General features: G+C 45.5%; 1 protein-coding gene across 1 annotated transcript; it reads left to right on the plus strand.

Moving 5' to 3' along the window:
• The first annotated feature begins 482 nt into the window (after positions 1 to 482).
• Positions 483 to 6598, plus strand: nptx1l (neuronal pentraxin 1 like). Its single transcript, XM_056287654.1, has 5 exons — positions 483 to 929; positions 1343 to 1550; positions 2494 to 2738; positions 3006 to 3185; positions 6377 to 6598. The coding sequence occupies exons 1-5, from the start codon at positions 483 to 485 to the stop codon at positions 6596 to 6598; spliced, it is 1302 nt and encodes a 433-aa protein (XP_056143629.1).
• Positions 6599 to 20491: the final 13893 nt, after the last annotated feature.

Genomic DNA, 20491 nt, shown 5'->3' on the forward strand with positions numbered 1-20491 from the left:
ACCCTGCCATGCGTCCCTTTTGCGCAGGAAACGAACCCTCGTTTTTTTTTTTTTTTTTCTTGTGTTTTCCAGATGAATAATACACAACACGAGAAATGACAAATAGACGTTTTGATGAAAGATTCAACATCTGGGGACGAGAGGCTGAAAAGCAAAAAAAAAAAAAAATCATCTTCTGAAAGTGACGCTGCTCGTGGAGCCGATTACACAGAGAAAATGCCCCCCCCCTCTGTCTCCCCCCCAGATACACCCTCCCACCCACCCCCACCGTGATGCAGTGAGTCCGCTCTGCGCAGAAACATCCTCGCCCGCCGTATAAAAACCGCACGCGCGCGGCGCAGGCGGATTTACCACAAGGCTGCGCGACCCGAGCCGCTCGCTCCGACCCAAACCCGACAACTTCTACTACTACAACAAAACAAAGGAGGAGAAGAAGAAGAAGAAGAAGAAGAAGAAGAAGGGGGGGAAGGAAAGACGCCAGCATGCAGTTCATCGACAGCGGACTCTCTTGGAGACTTTTTCTATTTTCTCACTTGTTTTTACAGAGTTCGGCTCAAGACTTTGGCGGACAGACCCAGTTCATTTGCACGTCCGTACCCAAGGACATGGACATATGCGCCGCCACCCTGCAGAACAGCGTGCCCGCCGGGGAGGACCTGAAGACCACCGTCATGCAGCTGCGGGAGACCGTCTTGCAGCAAAAGGAGACGATCATGAACCAAAAAGAGACCATCCGGGAGCTGACCTCGAAGTTGGCGAGGTGCGAGAGTCAGAACGGCCACGAGCCGGGGGACGCACGAGCCGGCGGTCGGAGGAAAGAGACGGGGGCCAAAAACACAATGGGGGACGTGTCGAGGGGTCCCGCCGACACCTTGGCGCAACTGTCACAGACTTTGCAGTCGCTGAAACGGAGACTAGAGAATCTCGAGGTAGGCTGCGCGCGGGGCTGGTAGAAGCCAATGGGGACGCATTTCGGCACTTTCAGAGGGCTCCTTATCAGCCCGGACGTCCTGTGGTGGCGCGCGTTCTGTCGTGACCGATAGTTGTGTTGATCGCGATATAGAGTGGCCAGAGATCCTCTCGGTTGTGGATCGAATGAGGAGGCCATAGTCACTCTAGAATGATGCCCAGTCAGGACAAAACAAAGGAGTAGATTTAGTCGCGCGTCAAGCACAGTAAGATTTGATTAATCCGGCATTATCCCAGTGGTAGAGAGAGGAGGGGGGTGGGCAGAGAGAGAGAGAGAGAGAGAGAGATGCACTCTGAACTTTAAGATAAACACATCTTCTTTGCCCCCCCTCCTCCTCCTCCTCCTCCTCCTCCTCCCCCCCTCCCCTGACAGCAATACAGCAGAAATAACAACTCGGTGCAGGCGAACAGCCTGAAAGACCTGCTCCAGAGCAAAATCGACGACCTGGAGAAGCAGGTGCTGTCCAGGGTGAACAGCATAGAGGAAGGGAAGCCCGGGCTCCGCAACGAGACGGAGCAGCGCGGGAGAGTGGAGTCCACCTTGACATCTCTGCACCAGAGGATCACCGACCTGGAGAAAGGTGGGTAGGTAGGTAGGTGGGCAGGGTTCAGCAGAAGGAGGACTAAAGAAGAGACGAACGAGCGGCTGTGCTGTAACCTCTCCCTTTCAGTGCTGAAATTAAATCAGGGAAGGAGGAAAAAGGGCAGGAGGGAATGAAAGGGGATGCAGTTTATGTGGCGCCGCGTGGCAGGAGACCACGTCAGGATTCACCGCCAACGTGATTATGATGCGGAGAAAATGAAATGGTAGTAAGCCACAGTGCTGCAAAGGCTTTCAGGGGAGGGGTGAAATCCGGTGGAAAGCTGCATTGCTCTGCATTTGGCATTAAAGGGTTGTGTGACTCCGGCATTGCCCTTTTATTCTCGACCCAAAAAGAAAAAAAAGAGTTGGTGCAAATGGCAATCTAGTGCACGTGGCAGCTCGCTCGCTGTGTCTCATTTGTGCAGATCAAAGCTGTTAGATGCAGTAAAAGACCCGTCCAGCCTCTGGCACATTGAGTCCAAACAGCGCCAACTTCTTCCGGTTGGTAATGACGGCCCGGCCCGAGACACATCCAGAATATTGATTACGGTGTAACTCGTTATGGGGAGGATCACATGTGATGGTGAAATCCCTAGGGAGGTTGTAGTGGGGGGGGGGGTGACAGAATGCAAGACATGTTACTACCACTACAGTCTCCAGGGTGACAACTTAAAACAAAAACAAAACTGGAGCGACATGATTTGGGATGTTGTTGTGTAACATAATTCCCACGTAAATCCCCCGGGGTTTATGTGCTCAGGCATGTCACATCTCTTTTTTTTTTGAAACAACAAACTCAACAAATTTAGCTGGGCAGATTAAACGGTGTGAGTGAAGGATAATGAAGGAGAATGTAGGTAAAAAAAAAAAAGCTTCCTAGAGCCTTTCGACTGGAAGCGAGAGCTGAGATCCTCCATGTGCTGTGTGCTCTCTCTTTGCAGGCCAGAGAGAAAACAGGCCTCTGAACAAGTTCCAGCTCACCTTTCCACTGAGAACCAACTACATGTACGCGAAAGTGAAGAAGAGTCTGCCCGAGATGTACGCCCTCACTGTGTGCATGTGGCTCAAATCCAACGCCTCCCCTGGAGTAGGCACGCCTTTCTCTTATGCGGTCCCGGGACAAGCCAACGAGCTGGTTCTCATCGAGTGGGGTAACAACCCAATGGAGATATTAATAAATGACAAGGTTAGGCCTCATTTTGGCTTCGTTCCTCTGATTATCCCGTCTAGCCAAGCTTACATCTGGCTGTAGTATTGATTTGAACTGGAAATTGGTTCATCATTAGCAATCCCCAATGCACATCAACAACTAACGAGGAACTCAACGAGCTCTCCTAATGAATATAGCCGAATGCGTAGCTGGTGTTCATGCACTTGACTTTAGCTTTCTGCAAGCAAAGAGTCACGTGCCACATTCCCGTGTGACCAACTTTATTTCTAAACCAAATTACAGGTCGCAAAGCTGCCCTTTCTTATTAATGACGGCAAGTGGCATCATATCTGCGTGACCTGGACGACCCGTGATGGTGTTTGGGAGGCTTTCCAAGATGGAGTCATGAGGGGCAGTGGAGAGAACCTCGCCCCGTACCATCCAATCAAACCCCAGGGCATGCTGATCCTAGGTCAAGAGCAGGTAATTAATGATTCGTAGGGTTGCTGTCCAGTTCCTCGCTAGCGTCCTCTCCTAAGGAGTGGCCCTTTCAGACCCACATAAACAAACTCTTTTGAGCCATTGAAAGATCCGTTCTTCAGCAATTTTTTCCCCCCAATTTCATCTTCCGTGCTTATTCACTAATAATGTTAATACCACACAGTGGCTGAGCGGTTAGCACTGGACCGCAGCTTGAGGGTGCTGAGGTTTGATCCTGGCCCTGCCGTATTGAGTTACCAAATACATGCCTGCTAGGTGAACTGGAGACTCTGAATCGCCTCTAGGTGTGAATGGTGGGTGGGTGATATAGATTGTGGACATACACAGGTGTAAAATATATCCATAAATTATGTAGGTAGGTATTCATACACGAGTTATATATATACACCTAAATCAGGTGGGTAAGTATGCATATATACTACATAAGGTAGGAAGGTAGGCATTTATACATAAGGTATAGAAACACGCAAAGCTGACCGGTATGGAACCCTGAGCATGCCACAAGAATAGACAACAGATGAGCAAATTAAAATAAAAATGTGCAAAATGTAAAGAGGATTACAAAGAAACAGTTTGAACATGCAACGTGTGTTCAGAGAGCGATTGAACACTTTGTAAATTAGTATAGAAATATACAAATGTGGCTCGGAATTTATTGAATGCTGCATTTTTTTCCCACATTTAAGTATTTCTTTCATTTTCACATTTTTCCACGTTTTCCTTTTCTCCTTTCTCCGTTTATATTTCTCAATCTATTTTCCTCTATACTTTAGATTATATTGATTCGTTTATTTCCATATGAATCTAATCTTTATCAACAAGTCCTCCAACCCCATACGACCACATAGGTCCGTTTGTCCTCTAATACAGTGTTTCTCAACAGGGGGGTCCGCGGACCCCTAGTGGTCCGTGGTGTAATTGCAAGGGGTCCGTGAAAATAAAATATCTTTAAAAAAAAGATCCTATGACATTTATAGAAATAGGATTATTTTACTCAAATGTGACTGAGACCTTTATCTACCTAAACTATAAAGGGTAACAGGACTTTTTTTCTCTAATTACATCTGTTTCACAAGTGTAATTTATTGTATTTTAATAAGAGATCTCGCTCCCGTTTGCATTGTTAAAAGTTACTGCATAACGATTCTGTTGTTACATATATCTGAAAGTTACTGAATACATATTCTGTTTTGTTATATATATCTGAAAGTTACTGAATACATATTCTGTTTTGTTACATATATCTGAAAGTTACTGCATAAGAATTCTGTTTTGTTAACTATATCTAAGTTACAACTGAAAGCTCTTATTTTTGCCCCAAAGAGTGAATAAATGCTATAATGCAATTTAAAATGCAGTTTCTACTGTTTCTATCAAATTGCAACCCCCCTCCGCCAAGATCAGGTGGAGGGGTCCTCAGGGTAGATCAAAAATACGCAGGGGGTCCAGGACCCCAAAAAGGTTGAGAACCACTGCTCTAATACGACCCACAGGAGCGTTTCCTAAATTAGCGCCCCTACCGGCGGCAGGAGATATGCCACAATTACTTTTCGCCTCTGTGCATTGTGGGTTTTTAAAACAATGTGAGAACAACAGAACCTGTAGTCAGTGCGTTTGTGTTGTTTCGCCGTCCTGTATAGTAACTAAGCTTGCTGCTGGCAGTGTGCTTACCTATGAATGACGTTATAGGCGCTAACTTAACGTTAGCCAGAAGATCGGAAGTCAGCTAGCGTGGACCTTATAACCGCTATGTGACGTTAAACTTTGCTTCTAGATCGCCTACTGTTACAGGGAAAGTAACGTATTGTAGCGTGCGTTGTGGCTAACTCGCCGGAAAGAAGGGAGACTGGGACTGTAGTCCTCCTTGGAAGCTCAGCTGAGCCCGGATTTAATTCCTGCCGCAGCGAACAGACCACCCGGAGTTGGAGGAGCACCCGGAATATAATAACAGCTGACCGGTCGACAGATTACCTTACTGGTCCCGGTCACTACTCGTAGTTTAGCTGACGGCTAACCGCTAGCATGGCATCCATTTTAGCTCGCCGGAACAACCCCCAACTGCGTGATTTTTATTTCGTACCCGTTTTCCGGGAACTCTGCCTCTGATTGGCTAGTATTCGTTGCCTCCGTTGGTTAAGGTTAGGGTTAGCCAATCAGAGTAGGGGCGGGTCTTCCCGGAATCCAGGTGGGAAAAAGGTAGGTAGAGGCTACTTCCCGTCGATGCAGAGAACGGTCAACTGAGCATGCGCAAGTACTCGTCGCCTCCGTTGTTTGGGGAGGTTAGGGGCGGGGTTAGGGTTAAAGTTAGCTAATCAGACGCAGAGTAGGGGTGGGTCTTCCTAGAACCCTAGCGCCTGGATGCTACGCGGGGCGTGTGGAGGCGTGGTAGAGGCGTTTCGCTCATGCTCAGTTGACCGTTCTCTACTCCATTTCCGTTCTCGGCATCGACGGTAACTAGTCTCTACCTTAGCCTCTACCTTAGCCTCTACCCTAGCCTCTACCCTAGCCTCTACCGTGGGAAAATAATAACGCGAGGCGGAATTCCCGGAAAACGCGTACGAAAAAAAAAATCACGCACAACCCAACCACAACGTGCAACACCAAAACTCCTCCCCATTCCTCCTCTAGCCCCGCCCCGCTGCCCGTACGGAGAACACCTCCCTCCAATCAGAAGCTAGAACAACCCCCCCCCCCCCCGTTCCTCATGTCCGTTTTTACGAAGGACCGCGAGGAAGTAGCATAAAACGTAACTATGGGTCGTAATAAGCTGCTTGTACAAACGACCTATGGGGTCGTTTTTTTTGGTGGAGGACGGTCTCTTAAATCCAAGCTCATCCAAAGTCTAAATGGACCAACAAGCGGCTCATTTTTTTTGGAAGACAAGTCAAACATTCAGATAATCCTTAAATTCGTCCTTGTCATAATCCTCGTGAAAATAAATTATATAATCGGTTATTTTATGCCCGGTGCGGGATTCGATACGGGGTGCACTGCACCACAAAGCGACGTCACTAACCGCTCGGCTAAAGGGTCAGACCCGTTAGCTAGGGGCTAACGGGTCTTATTAGTAGTTTACAATGACAAAAAAAAATAAAACAACATGGTTGCCACAGGTCTGCACACTTAACCACGTTCATCAAGCCAATATATCTTTTTCCTTGCCCTTGCCACAGGACACGTATGGAGGAGGATTTGATGCCACCCAAGCGTTCGTTGGCGACCTGGCGAATTTCCACATCTGGGACCGGAAACTGTCCATCGGAGAGATCTACAACCTGGCAACGTGCAGCAGCAAAGCGCAGGTGGGCAACGTGTTTTCGTGGCTGGAGACCAGCATCGACATCTACGGGGGGGCGTCGAAGTGGACGTTCGAGGCTTGCCGCCAACTTAAGTGAACCGGAAGTGGAAAGCCGGCGATGCAGGAGTTTGTGTAAGCCACTGTTGTCATTGCATCGGTAGAGTAATTGGGGGGGGTTTATTTCAGTGAATGGCGTCTGGATTTATTATCGGTATTTGACAAAGTTGTATGTGGACACCGACACCATTTTTTTTTTTGTTACCAGAATTTAACGCAGGGAAAAGGTTCCTGGAACTGGACTATTTGGAAGTCTTGTGGTGCTTAAAAAAGCATGCCGCTCTCACCGGGCCTGTTCCTCATCCAGTACGACGCTGCACGAGACGCCGGCGCCCGCTCAGCATCACGAACCCTGAGCAGGCGCTCGAAGACCACCGAGACTGGCCCCCCCCCCATCAGTAGTAGGAGATTACTCTTGTGTTTCCTAGTGGACCGACGTCACACATTTCAACCAATAATTGATTTTGACCCGTTTTTTTTCTTCTTCTTCTTCTTCTTCTTCTTCTTCTTCTTCTTCTCTCCTCACGGTCTGGGATTTTCACTGTGACTAACGACAGGTGAACTTTAAAAAAAAAAAAGTAAATAGAAAAAAAGAAAAAGAATGTATCCTTCAACTGGTTGTGAACCAGAGATAGCTTTCTCCTCTGTCGCTCCTCTTTCTCTGCCATCACCTGCTTGAAGTGGTTTTGTGTGAAGAATAATCTATTGCCAACATGGAAGCCTGAGTGCCTTGGGCTCTGGAAAAAAACCCCAGCACAGTCACTATTTTTTGCTGAGTATTTGTGTCCTTGTGTTTTTGTTTTTTTTTTCTTTCCTGTAAATTAACCCCCCCCCCCTCCCCTCAAAAAAAATCGACGTTTATCGTAACACGTTGTATTATGTTTAGTAAGAGTGTTTTCTCGTAAAACGCAGCTCATCGATGGTCATCTTCGGCGCATTTTGCAGGTGTTCGTATTTTAATAGGAATGTTATATGTACAGTAACAGCATGACTTAACTACTGCAAATGCTGCGTCAGCATTGATGGACATTGCTTTTACTATCCTACTTTTGGGTTGAGGTTTTATACTGTATTGTTATATGCTCAATGCATGGCAACACTGAGAGATGAAATAGTTCTAATTTTTTCAATAAAATTGTGATACCTGAATCATATAAATCTGTGTGTGTGTGCGTGTGTGTGTGTGGTGTGTGTGGTGTGTGTGTGCTGATCCACACTGAGGCAGTCACACGTGTAGTTAGGCATGTGTCCTAACTTCACGACTAGTTTCTCCCTATTAGGCTTTTACTTGACGCCACCCAAATTTGAGCACTCGAGGGCGTCCGGATGGCGTAGCGGTCTATTCCGTTGGCTACCGACACGGGGGTCGCCGGTCCAAATCCCCGTGTTACCGCCAGCTTGGTCGGGCAGCCCTACCCAGATAGCAAAGAATCTTTGGTCCAAATGTGGCCCACATCTGCAGTGACCTTACAGCCCACATTTGACCTTGAATGACGGCGTTGACTCAGGGTGAGTGTGGCTGCCTCAACTCAGCCACACTTGGGCCACATCTGACCCAAACAACACTTGTCAGCGCCGTAACTGAGCTGTAGGTACCAAAAGTGCCCCAGATTAGGCCCAAATGTGTCTGCTATCTGGGTACCGTGTCTGCGAGTGGGAAGCCGGATGTGGGTGTATTTCCTGGTTGCTGCACTAGCGCCTCCTCTGGTCGGTTGGGGCGCCTGTTCGGGGGGGGGGACTGGGGGGAATAGCGTGATCCTCCCACGCGCTACGTCCCCCAGGTGAAACTCCTCACTGTCAGGTGAAAAGAAGCGGCTGGTGACTCCACATGTATCAGAGGAGGCCTGTGGTAGTCTGCAGCCCTCCCCGGTTCGGCAGAGGGGGTGGAGCAGCGGGGGTAATCGGCCGGATACAATTGGGGATCAAAAATAAATAGATAAAAATTGAGCACTCATCAGCTGTTCAGTGGTGAGCTGGGGTCGCGGGTAATGCAAGCAATATGTCTGTAACTGGGATTTGGACGTTTGACCTTGTGGTCAGGATCTAAGAGAGAAGGGTGGGAGTAAACTCTTGAAAGATCAGCCTTCTTTAATGGTGGAAGGAATGTGCAGGAGGCAGGGACTAAGAAGACATCACTGAGGTGCCCCATGTCACCCAGGACCAGCAGATTAGCATGGTTTAATCTTAAACCTTTTTCTAATGATGGGCTGAATAGATGCTTACATACATAATAAATCTATGCAGACACGCACGAGCACGCGCACACACACATACACACACACATACAAAGCTGTGTAATCTACATGCATGATCAATGACCAAATGCACACTCGCAGGAACATATGCATGCATGTATACACATACACAAACATGTACACACATACACTTATCAACCTGCAGACATATGCACACATTGCATACACGCATACTTTTTTTTAATTGTTTTTAAAAAAAATAAACTATTGCAAAAAAAGTGATGTTGGTTGTATCTTTCAGTCCGTACGGCTTCTCTCTGCAAATAAACGAGGTCTGTCACACCTCACAACAAAGAAAGGAACTCATTTGCAAAGTCACAAGGTCATAGGCACCGCAAAACCACCGAGAGAGGAGTTGAAAAGTGGTGTTATCTGGAAATATCCGGACACAGTAAACCTCTGCCGAAGCTGCTGTTTGCCGGAGGTGTTGGGACGCCTGTAGAACCTGCACACAGCTGCAGATGTGTGAATGCAGCTGTTAGACGGAGGTTTTTAGGAATCCATCCGATCATATTCAGTAGCTGGCTGTTCAAATGCTAGTAACAGTCAATGTGCTGGGTGGGGCTAGGTGCTGTAGCCTGACCCCCTTCCCCACTCCCTCCCCCATTAGTAGTACAAGGAAGTAGGTGTTGATGTTCAAAATGTGCTTAGGAACTACCTCTATTCTCGTGTAGTGGTGTGATGTTGATGCGCTGTATTATGAACAGGGCCTGGTATATTTTGGAGAATGTTGTACGGGTTGAAACACGGGCTTTTATTCTGAAAGACACAGGTTGGCGTCTTTTGTTTTCAGGGTTCCTGTGTTCACTCGGTGTTGTTAATATGTGTCGGTGTGCCTTTATAAAATGTTGTAAATAAGTGATGTTTCATTTGGGTTTTCACATTATGAGTAAATTCTCTGGGAACTCGCGGGGGATCTATCCAAGCAGAGTATGGCGAGCATTTTATTGTGAAAGGCACTTATCTCATTTCCGCTGGCTTGACTTCCTCTTTGTTGTTGGGAGTTCTTGGGGAGAGGTACGTTCTGCTCTGTAATTTCGCCGTTTATAGTTGCAAAGATGACGCTAAAAGTACTTCAAAACACACGTAAAGTCAGTGTAACAACAGTGTTGTGTTTTAGAATTGCCATTTCGGTTGTTTTTATGCGTAAATCTGCTAACTGGTGTAGAAGCGTGTCGAGGCTTTTTGTGTGCGGCATGGCTGCCATGTGTCTTGTTGAGACGTTGTTTCGAGCATATCGTGATTGCGCTCATGTTACGCAGGCGTGGAATGAGCGCATGTAAACTGATAATGTGAATGTTCCTCTACGCACAAATACAGATCACAGATGCGCATCTCGGGAAAGTCCGTCTTAATTTGTTACACCACGCAGAGTCAGACCCACTATTGGCATCTGACCGACACTGCTCTGTCTTGAATCAGTACAGCTGTCTACAAACAGTCTCACATGAAGTGCTTTTACACCTGCTGTATGTTGATTGAAAGAAGTGGCATAGAGTCAAGTTGGTCCAGCAAAGAAACACTCATAGCAGAGGCATCTGGGTGTTGTCTGGCTTTTTTATCACTACTATTATTACTACTATTTTCGGCTGCTCCCGTTGGGGGGCGCCACAGCGGATCATCCGTTTCCATTTCTTCCTGTCCTCTGCACCTTCCTCTGTCACAGCAGCCACCTGCATGTCCTCTCTCGCCACATCCATAAACCTCCTCTTTGGCCTTCCTCTTCTCCTCTTCCCTGGCAGCTCCATATTCAGCACCCTTCTCCCAATATACCCAGCATCTCTCCTCCACACATGTCCAGGCCATCTCAATCTTGCCTCTCTTGCTTTGTCCCCAAACTGTCCAACCTGAGCTGTCCCTCTAATATACTCTTTCCTAATCCTGTCCTTCTTCGTCACTCTCAATGGAAATCTTATCTTCATCTCTGCCACCTCCAGCTCCACCTCCTGTCTTTTCATCAGTGCCACTGTCTCCAAACCATATAACATAGCTGGTCTCACAACCATCTTGTAAACCTTCCCTTTAACTCTTGCTGGTACCCTTCTGTCGCAAATCACTCCTGACACTCTTCTCCACCCACTCCACCCTGCCTGCACTCTCTTCTTCACCTCTCTTCTGCACTCCCTGTTACATTGAGCAGTTGACCCCAAGTATTTAAACTCATACGCCTTTGTCACCTCTACTCCTTGCATCCTCACCATTCCACTGTCCTCCCTCTTATTCACGCATATTCCGTCTTGCTCCTACTGACTTTCATTCCTCTTCTCTCCAGTGCATACCTCCACCTCTCCAGGCTCTCCTCAACCTGCACTCTACTCTCACTACAGTTCACAGTGTCATCTGTGAACATCATAGTCCACAGAGACTCCTGCCTGATCTTGTCCATCCTGTCCATCAACATTGCAAACAAAGGGCTCAGAGTCAATCCTTGATGTAATCCCACCTCCACCTTGAATCCATCTGTCATTCCAACCGCACTCCTCACCACTGTCACATTGTCCTTATACATATCCTGCACCACTCTTACATACTTCTCTGCCACTCCTGACTTCCTCATACAATACCACACCTCCTCTCTCGGCACCCTGTCATATGCTTTCTCTAAGTCCACAAAGACACAATGTAACTCCTTCTGGCCTCCTCTATACTTCTCCATCAACATTCTCGAAGCAATTATCGCATCTGTGGTGCTCTTTCATGGCATGAAACCATACTGCTGCTCGCTAATCATCACCTCTCCTCTTAACCTAGCTTCTATTACTCTTTCCCATATCTTCATGCTGTGGCTGATCAACTTTATACCTCTGTGGTTGCTATAGCTCTGCACATCGCCCTTATTCTCAAAATTGGTACCAGTATGCTTCTTCTCCACTCCTTGTGCATCCTCTCACTTTCCAAGATTGTGTTAAACAATCTAGTTAAAACTCCATTGCCATCTCTCCCAAACATCTCCATACCTCCACAGGTATGTCATCTGGACCAACCACCTTTCCACTCTTCATCCTCTTCATAGCTGCTCTCACTTCCTCCTTGCTAATCCACTGCACTTCCTGAGTCACTATCCCCACATCATCCAACCTTCTGCCTGTATCACTTTCCTGTCCACTTTCTTCAACTCTGACTATCCCACTTCTTCTTTGCCAACCTCTTTCTCTGTATACTTTGCTGTACTTCCTCATTCCACCACCTAGTCTCTTTGTCCTCCTTCCTCTATCCAGATGACACATCAAGTATCTTCCTAGCTGTCTCCCTCACTATTTCTGCAGTAGTTGTCCAGCCATCTGGCAACTCTGCACTACCACCCAGTGCCTCCCCTCCTTGTGTACACTCTCCAGCACATCATCCAACTCACTCCAGAATTCTTCTTTCTCTTCCATCTCACACCCAACTTGCGGGGCATATGCGCTGATAACATTCATCAACACCCCTTCAATTTCCAGCTTCATACTCATCACTCTGTTTGATACTCTCTTCAGCGTCGACAAACTCTTGACATACTCATCCTCCAGGATTACCCCTACCCAATTTCTGCTCCCATTCACACCATGGTAGAAGAGTTAGAACCCACCTCCAATGCTCCTGGCCTTACTCCCCTTCCACCTGGTCTCTTGCACGCACAATATATCTACCATCATTCTCTCCATCATGTCAGCCAGCTCTCTCCCTTTACCAGTCATAGTACCAACGTTCAAAGTTCCAACTCTCACCTCCACACTCTTTCCCTTCCTCCTCTCCCGCTGCTTCTAGACATGCCTTCCCCCTATCCTCCTTTGCTCAAAAGTAGCATAGTTTCCATCGGCACCATGCTGGCCAACAGCACCAGTGGTAGTTTTTGGTAACCCAGGCCGGTATAGAAAACTGATGTATGATCCGCATATTTGATTTGGCAAAGGTTTTATGCCGGATGCCCTTCCTGATGCAACCCTCCCCATTTATCCAGGCTTGGGACCGGCACTAAGAATGCACTGGCTTGTTCATCCTCAATGGCTGGTTTGTTCTCTGGCTTTTTTATAAAAAAATAATTTCAATAAAAAAACGCGAATTAATATGATATGAAATAATGTATTATGAAATAAAATAGAAGATATAAAATCTACAAAAACAAACACAGTAAAATAAATGTAAACAAAGGAAAATATAAAGGTAGACTTTGCTTAAATCTCTACCACTGTGCACAATGGAATTAACACAGATATGAGACCCAGAATCATCTTTATTGGGCATCTAGGTTTGCATATACATGGAATTTGACTCCGGTATCGTGGCTCTCAGTGTACTTAACAGAATAATAACAATACAACACAACAATCTTCAGATATATATGCAAGGATTGACTATAAACAGGGGAAATAAGAGGCGATAAAGTGCAGTGGTGCAGAGAATATATCAGAGATGCTGAAATAAATTTTACTTTCTCCTTAGTATGAATTAACGGCACAGTTGTGGTACTGAGTACCTGCTTGCAATACGCTCAATAGGCAGGAATGATGGTACAGTGTCAGTCTCTGTCCCCTGAATTCCCCAAACCTCCACAGGCTTTCCAAAGAAATGCCTATCTGGGGGAGGTTGCAGCCACATAATTTTTGCTGCTACATGCTGAATAATAGAGGCTTGAGTTTTTACAGAAATGACAAAAAATTGTTTCACAATTCCAGGATGCACCTCTACAGTTGGGTCAAGGACTGGCGGCTCTTCAAAACTTGAATTATGCACACCCCTTTGCAGACAAATATTCAGACCTTTCAGCCCAACTGCTTAGACAGAGTCAACCCAAGGCTTCTAACTCTACTGCAAACCTTTGCTAATTGGCCAACCTGAGACTGAGCTGTCAGGATATGCATTTTTGTGTATTCACAACAAGGTTTGTCTATTAGAGTCTGTCAATGTAACATTCTGAAATGGGGGTGATGCTTTGGCGATGTCCACATCTGGCAAAAGAAGTGTTGCAAATGACATACATGAATACATGCTCAATGTACACTGCATCCGTGGTGTCATGCAGCAGCGTAATGAGTCAGCCCCGGGGTCCAGTGCAAGTTAGTCAAAGCAATCGTCTATTCCGTTGCCTACCAACAATCCCCGTGTTACCTCTGGCTTGGTCAGGCGTCCCGACAGACACAATTGGCCGTGTCTGCAGGTGGGAAGCTGGATGTGGGTATGAGGACTGCTCGCTACACTAGCTCCTCCAGTACCTGCCTCCAAAAGTTTGCTTTCTGAGTAATGTCCTTCTCCATGTCCTTGTCGATAGTTCCGTGCAAACCTCACTGGTCGTATACCACACATGCAGTGGTATGTACAGAAGACCTCCCATGCTGCTGGATTTTCATGGATAAACTGTGCCAGTTGTTTGTTTTCCACGTAGACCTCCCATCTAGCACTGACTGATCTGCAAAATGCCAACAGGGCTTGCAATAGGCTACATCTAGCTTGGGCGAGTAGAACAGCCATGTCTGTAGTATCTCCGAACCATATTTGGTTTTGCTGGTGTAGTAGGTAGTGGAAAAGCACCGGTTGCCCTGTGATGGATCACATGGGAAAGGGCCCAGTGGTTTGCATGGCCCCGTAGACACAATATAACGTTTGACATTTGTGTCTACCTTCTCAGGAAGATGTCCCCTGTCCGTGGTATACTTATGCAGAGATTCGATGGCAGTTGTAGCAATTGGCTCTGGCTCTGGCACGTCCTCTTGCACCTCGTCCTCACCATCTCCAGTGGTGTTGGATGGCACACTGGTGGTACCATAAGCAGGTACCTTATTCGTCTCTTGCTCAGTGGAAAAACTAGTGCTTGCTATCTCGTCTTTCTTTTTTAAAGAAACTGGCTATTTTTGAAGCTTTGCTCTTTCATTCCCAGCTGTTCCTTCAATTTTCGCTTCTGAAATCCGCTTTTGGGTTTGTAGTATGCCATTGCTCGTTTCTCACTCACTCTAGCTTACTTTTGTGGATTTCGCCAGGCAGTAGTACGAATATCCACCACAAGTAATATAAACCCAGAATTCCGTGCAGTCACACTTTACACATCAAATCACCTATCAGTCCTTATTTAAACTTAATTTAGAAATGTAACATAGTGGTATGAGTCACTAAACTATATGATTGTATATGTAAAACTTTTTTTTTTTTTTTGGTGAACAACATCAAGTATGAGACACCATGAAGCAGAAGACTTGGCTCATTGAGTACTATAAATACTTCCTGCTTACCATTAAAGTTTAGTGGCCATGTGTATACCATAGGCTCAGTGCTCAAGATTTCTGATATGATAGTGGCGAGAGAGTGGCCCGTGTGTGTGGGCCCTAAACTGTTGCAGGTCCCAATCCAGCTGCATTACCTGCATATATGGTAGTTTCACCGCTGGTGTCATGGAGTGACAAGAAACCCACGCTTTTTGTGGACAGGAAGTTAATAAATTCAGCACAAGGAACCCACATCTTTCATGGACAGGATATTAATAGATTCAGCAGCATAGATACTTTGCAGTGGCATCTGGAGCTTTTGACCTTGTTGAAAATGCCTCATGACCTGAACCTCAACATTCCTGTTGTTGTCATGGTACCGTCCCAACATTGCACTTAACAGCTCAAACGAGGAACACCAAAAGGCGTAGACAGGGCCATAAGCTAACATGTAGTCTTTTAAATGTAAATCTAAGTGCACATTAGGCGTGCAATGAAGGGGTTCATACAGTTCAACAAACTTGGGCAATAATGTTTGTAAGGAGCAATCAGCTACTTCAAGCCTTTCATTATGATATGACTCTTGAGCAGATGATAATGCAGGCTTGTACCAAATCAAACCACATGTCATAGTCGGGTTTCCCAATCAAGCCTTTTAAACAAAACAAAGAATAGACGGTGGTCCAGTTTTTCTACTGGTCTACAGTGAACCCACTAAACCCTGATGCAGTTCTGTGGGGAATCCTTCCAACATCTTGTGGCACCTTGAGAGAGTCCATTCTTCTTTGGAGTTCCCCGAGCTTCTGGACACTCAGTACCCCAAGCTCAAGCTACAGTTTGAAAGCATGTCTAGCGGCTCCTTAGGAGTAAATTGTGCATGGGATCATGACAACAAATCGGATGGCATCATAGTATGGCAGGACGAAAAGTTCAGACCATCTGGCACCATACTGCACTTCCGGTTTCTTCTGGGCTGCCTTTGTTGTGGCCTTCTCTATCATCTTTGCAAATCTCTTGTGTTCTTCGGATGTGTGCAAAGTCCAAGTTGATCAGTCAAATCCGGAGAAGTCTGTTTTCCTCACAAATGATGTCTTCTTTAAATGATAATGATGATCATTTATTTCGAACGTGACCCCAGTTGGGATAAGCAGCTTGGATAATGGATGGATGGATGTAAATAAGCAGGATATAACATACAGATAAGCCATTGCCGATTATCTGAAGGGATCAACAAACCCACACATCAAACTCGGTGAACAAATCTCTGCCTGCATCACATTATTTGTTACGCGTTCGAAAAGGAGTAGGAGGAAGTATACATGTATTTTTTTCCGACCCCTTCCCACCTACTCTTAAGTTAATTCAGCTACTATACATTACAAACTCAATTCCCACTGTACTGTATAGTCCAAATTCAATGCATGTTGTGCTGCACAATACAAACCCAACTACTGTGAACAATAAGAGAGAAAAAAAACCCCATCAAAATACACGAGAGAAAGAAGAAAAAAAAGTCATGTACCAAGAATAAACAGATCTCAATGCTACGTACAACCTAAATATCCACTCGGTGTCATGGAAATAAAAATGAAATAAAAAAAGGCAATGAGAAATGTGTAGAGATAAATAAAATACAGACTTAAAATACAGACTTTTTCACCAGACATGTCTATAATAATAATAATAATAATAATAATAATAAATTGGGTTTGTATAGCGCTTCTCATCTGCAGAGACAGATCTCGAAGCGCTTCACAGATAAAAGACTATAGTAAAAGAAAAAAATAAAATCTATAATAATATAATAATATTAACTTGAGAATAAATTGTGAATAAAATTAAGGACTTGAAGAACAATTCAATAACGGCCTAACAATATTACAAGTAGCTGAATTACTCGAACAGAACAACAAAACGGTCGATATTTATAAGTTAACACACAAAGATAGCTTGTCCCATTTCAAAATGGGAACAGATGGAGAAAATGTACTGAACTGCTAAATAAAAAAAGTTATGGGAGTTAAAAGAAAACGGAGGCGGACTTGGAGAAAAGGGAGTGAATGAAAACAGATTTCAGATTTAGAAAAATATACACCGCAGCTGTGTTTTCCAGGGAAAAAAAAGACAGCCTGGTTATGAGTTACGTGGACATCTGTGAGGAACCGATCTTGTGATGATATTTGTGTGGCTGTTGTGTGTCTGTTGTGTGTGTGTATGTGTGTGTGACTGGATATAATGGGGTCAAAACAGACAGCATATTAGAATGAAGGGTGCTCACTGAGGTCTAGTACTAAAACTACTTTTACTTTAAATGTTTCAGACCCTTGTTAAATCCTGATGAGAGTATCAGATGGGTCTTAATGTTTGATTCATTCCATATAATAGAAAACACTGAACAATAAAAGTATGAAAAATAACATTTTAGATCACAGTTTACCGCTTGGTGCTCCATGGCCAGCAAAACCCCCACACTTGCAGGAAGCTGGTACATCGGATGAGGGGCAGTGTAGAGCTGCGCTGTAAACCTGGCATCCCAAGGGCGAAGAGTCCATCGTGAGAACGCCTTCCCACGGTTCTTGGAGGTCATCAACCAAGGGCTCAAGGTATGCGTTAATGTTGATTTGGGGTTCTTCAGATCCTGGTATCGCCCCACCTAAAATCACATTCTCACATTTGAACTGTTCCTCTCTCTGCAAATTCAAATTAACAAGATGTATGATACCGACTGAATATGAGGAGTGCTTAAAGGGTTGGCACCAGTCAACAATCGTCAGTACAAAATCATTAGGTTCTGTATAAAAATGGTTGTCCATGAACATATTGAAAGTCCTGCCGGATTTTTCCCCTCATACACATCTCCCATGACAGAGTCAGGCATGTCTCCATTGTTCACACTTCTTCAGCAATCCAGACCTCACCAAAGACCGAGTGAGCTCCTTGTAACAGTAGACTCATACGGGATACAGGCATTCTTTACCACTTGATCTAATAAGCTTCCTAATCAAAGGAGTCCCACTTTTTTCCCCCTTAATTTATTCCGTGGGTGTTTGCGGAAAGGGAAATAACCACATATAGCTGATTTTTTTTTGAACCAGTTCTGGGGATGGTGTATGATTCCTCAAGTGTGTGTGTTGCTATGCACTCGGGGCATACTACATACTGATAAAATGCTGTCTCTGCTGGTGGTGGTCTATTTCCTGAGTAAGTCTTGGGGATCCTTCCAGCCAGCTCACTGAGTGTGTTCACGTACCGAATGTGTCCCACGAGCCAAAGGAATTTTGTCTTATACACTGCAAGAGCACGAAGGCTGCGTGATGAAAACAGCTTGCCATGCCAAAAGCATAACGGCGAGCAGTTTCACCATCCAGAGCTGTCTTCAGTGACCCCCATCTGCATCTGTTTATTCCTCTCCTACAGTGTCAGTATTTTCAAGCAGTTCCTCCTCCACAAACGATTCCTCCTGATCATAGTCGCTCTCATCATCTGAAGGGACAATTTAGTACGGCCGATTCACCTGGCCTCCATGTCTTTGGACTGTGGGAGGAAACCGGAGCACCCGGAGGAAACCCACACAGACACGGGGAGAACATGCAAACTCCACACAGAGGACGACCCGGGACGACCCACCAAGGTTGGACTACCCCGATTCTCGAACCCAGAACCTTCTTGCTGTGGGGCAACTGCGCTAACCACTGCACCACCGTGCCACAAGGAGGACGTCTAATGGCTTAAATTTAAAGCAATTTCCAATTCACTGTTCTACTGTATAGGCTGCATTTAGTAATAAACAAACCGTTTTTTTCGCTCTCTAGCATCCTAAAAGACCTATTATGAGACTATTGGAAAGAGTTACAGGATGAGCCAAGAGAGAATCTAGAGAAGAAAGAGAAGGGGCAGGCTCAACTCTCACACGAGGCAAAGGAAGAGTAAGACAAAACATAATAATTTCACCAGTAGTTTTTAGGCTTTTTCCCCATTTGATGTTTTCCGTGGTGTAATTTCTGTTTCCCCTGTGTTTTGCCGCTGCCCCAGGCCGGAGCTAGTGTTCTCCAAACTGAGGAAGAGGCTGCCGTACGGAAGGCCGCAACAGTAGATATGATGTCTGAAGTGGCGGACGCCAGCTTGGATGGAAGGCCAGTGTGGGTCGTCCAGCCTCCAACCCGTAGCACAGAGTTGTCTGCACTGTGTGGGGTGCTCTGAAATAGACTAGACAGAGACCAGAAATATGTTGTGAATCACCATGCACAAGTTGGTGCAGATAGATTCACAATGGAGACCACAGAAGCTGGGAATGCTCAACAATTGGTGTTTGCTTTATGTTCCCAAAAAGCATATATATGATATGATATGATGATATTCTGTTCTAATATATTCTATTTTATCATATGTTGTACACACGCACACATATATATGTATTTTTTTGATTAAAAAATATAGTTTATATGCCTAATGATTTATTTTATTTATTTATAAGAAGGGTGTTTGTAATTCATTTATTTTTGTCAGACTATTTATACAATCTATGAACACAAAACAACACCAATGCTACTGATAATGATATAAACCATATGGAATCATGTCAGGATACACACTGGACCAACGGGGAGGGGTTTTAGAGGCGGGGCAAGACAGTGTGTCACCAGCTCAAGGTAAGACTTTTGACCAGTCGAAGGATACCTGGGGACCCAAAGTGTGAACTGCGAATGTTCCCTTTCAAGCCCCCCCCGGGGGATTACTCGCCATGGCAACACTAATGGCCAGGCAGGCCCCCCAAACTTGGTACATATTATTCCAGTCCGTGTAACAGGGCAGCAAGCTCCCGGATACATCCAATTATCCGTGGAGTATCCTGTCCATGTACACCTCATTTCATGCAGTGAATGGGTTGCCATTCTCTACCTCCGAGGCATCTCAGCATCAGTTTGGGTTTCCCTTGGCACCAGCCAAGCTCCATCCCATGACTCATAGCCATTACAGACAGCTAATGTCCTGGGGTATGGTTTCAGTGGATATGTGTAGTGTGGACACACACACACACACACACACACACACACACACACACACACACACACACACACACACACACACACACACACACACACACATGGGATGAGCTCTTCTTGAATGGTCCCTAGAGGCTTGATTAGACACAAACCCCTCCCTTCTTACTTCCACCGGGCCCTCTTGACCCAGACATCAAGTCTGTCCAGAACCGTTTTTTTTTTTTTTGCCAACCCAAATCTTGCCCTGGCTATTTTTAGGAACGTTTTTAGCAGACGACTGGGAACCTCTTGACCTCTCCCTTTCTCTGGTCTACCCTCACTGGTTTTCATCTCCACTCAGACTCAAATTATCTTAGAAGAGAGGGGGTCATTTAGCAGGTGAACTTTCCACCACATCCCACAACCCTTACTTCATTCCTGGCCTGCATAACACATGACATAAATATATTCATTATATTCGACTATATTTTTATTTAACCACCACTGTTGAGAATGGAAT

This window comes from Lampris incognitus, chromosome 10 (genome assembly GCF_029633865.1).
Source record: "Lampris incognitus isolate fLamInc1 chromosome 10, fLamInc1.hap2, whole genome shotgun sequence".
In the NCBI taxonomy this organism is placed as follows: domain Eukaryota; kingdom Metazoa; phylum Chordata; class Actinopteri; order Lampriformes; family Lampridae; genus Lampris; species Lampris incognitus.

Excerpts from the sequence above, each read along its gene's own strand:
- nptx1l (XM_056287654.1), top strand. The coding sequence starts at position 483 with ATGCAGTTCATCGACAGCGGACTCTCTTGGAGACTTTTTCTATTTTCT. Across the intron at positions 930-1,342 it reads GGAGACTAGAGAATCTCGAG|CAATACAGCAGAAATAACAA; the intron begins GTAGGCTGCGCG and ends CTCCCCTGACAG. Across the intron at positions 1,551-2,493 it reads GATCACCGACCTGGAGAAAG|GCCAGAGAGAAAACAGGCCT; the intron begins GTGGGTAGGTAG and ends CTCTCTTTGCAG.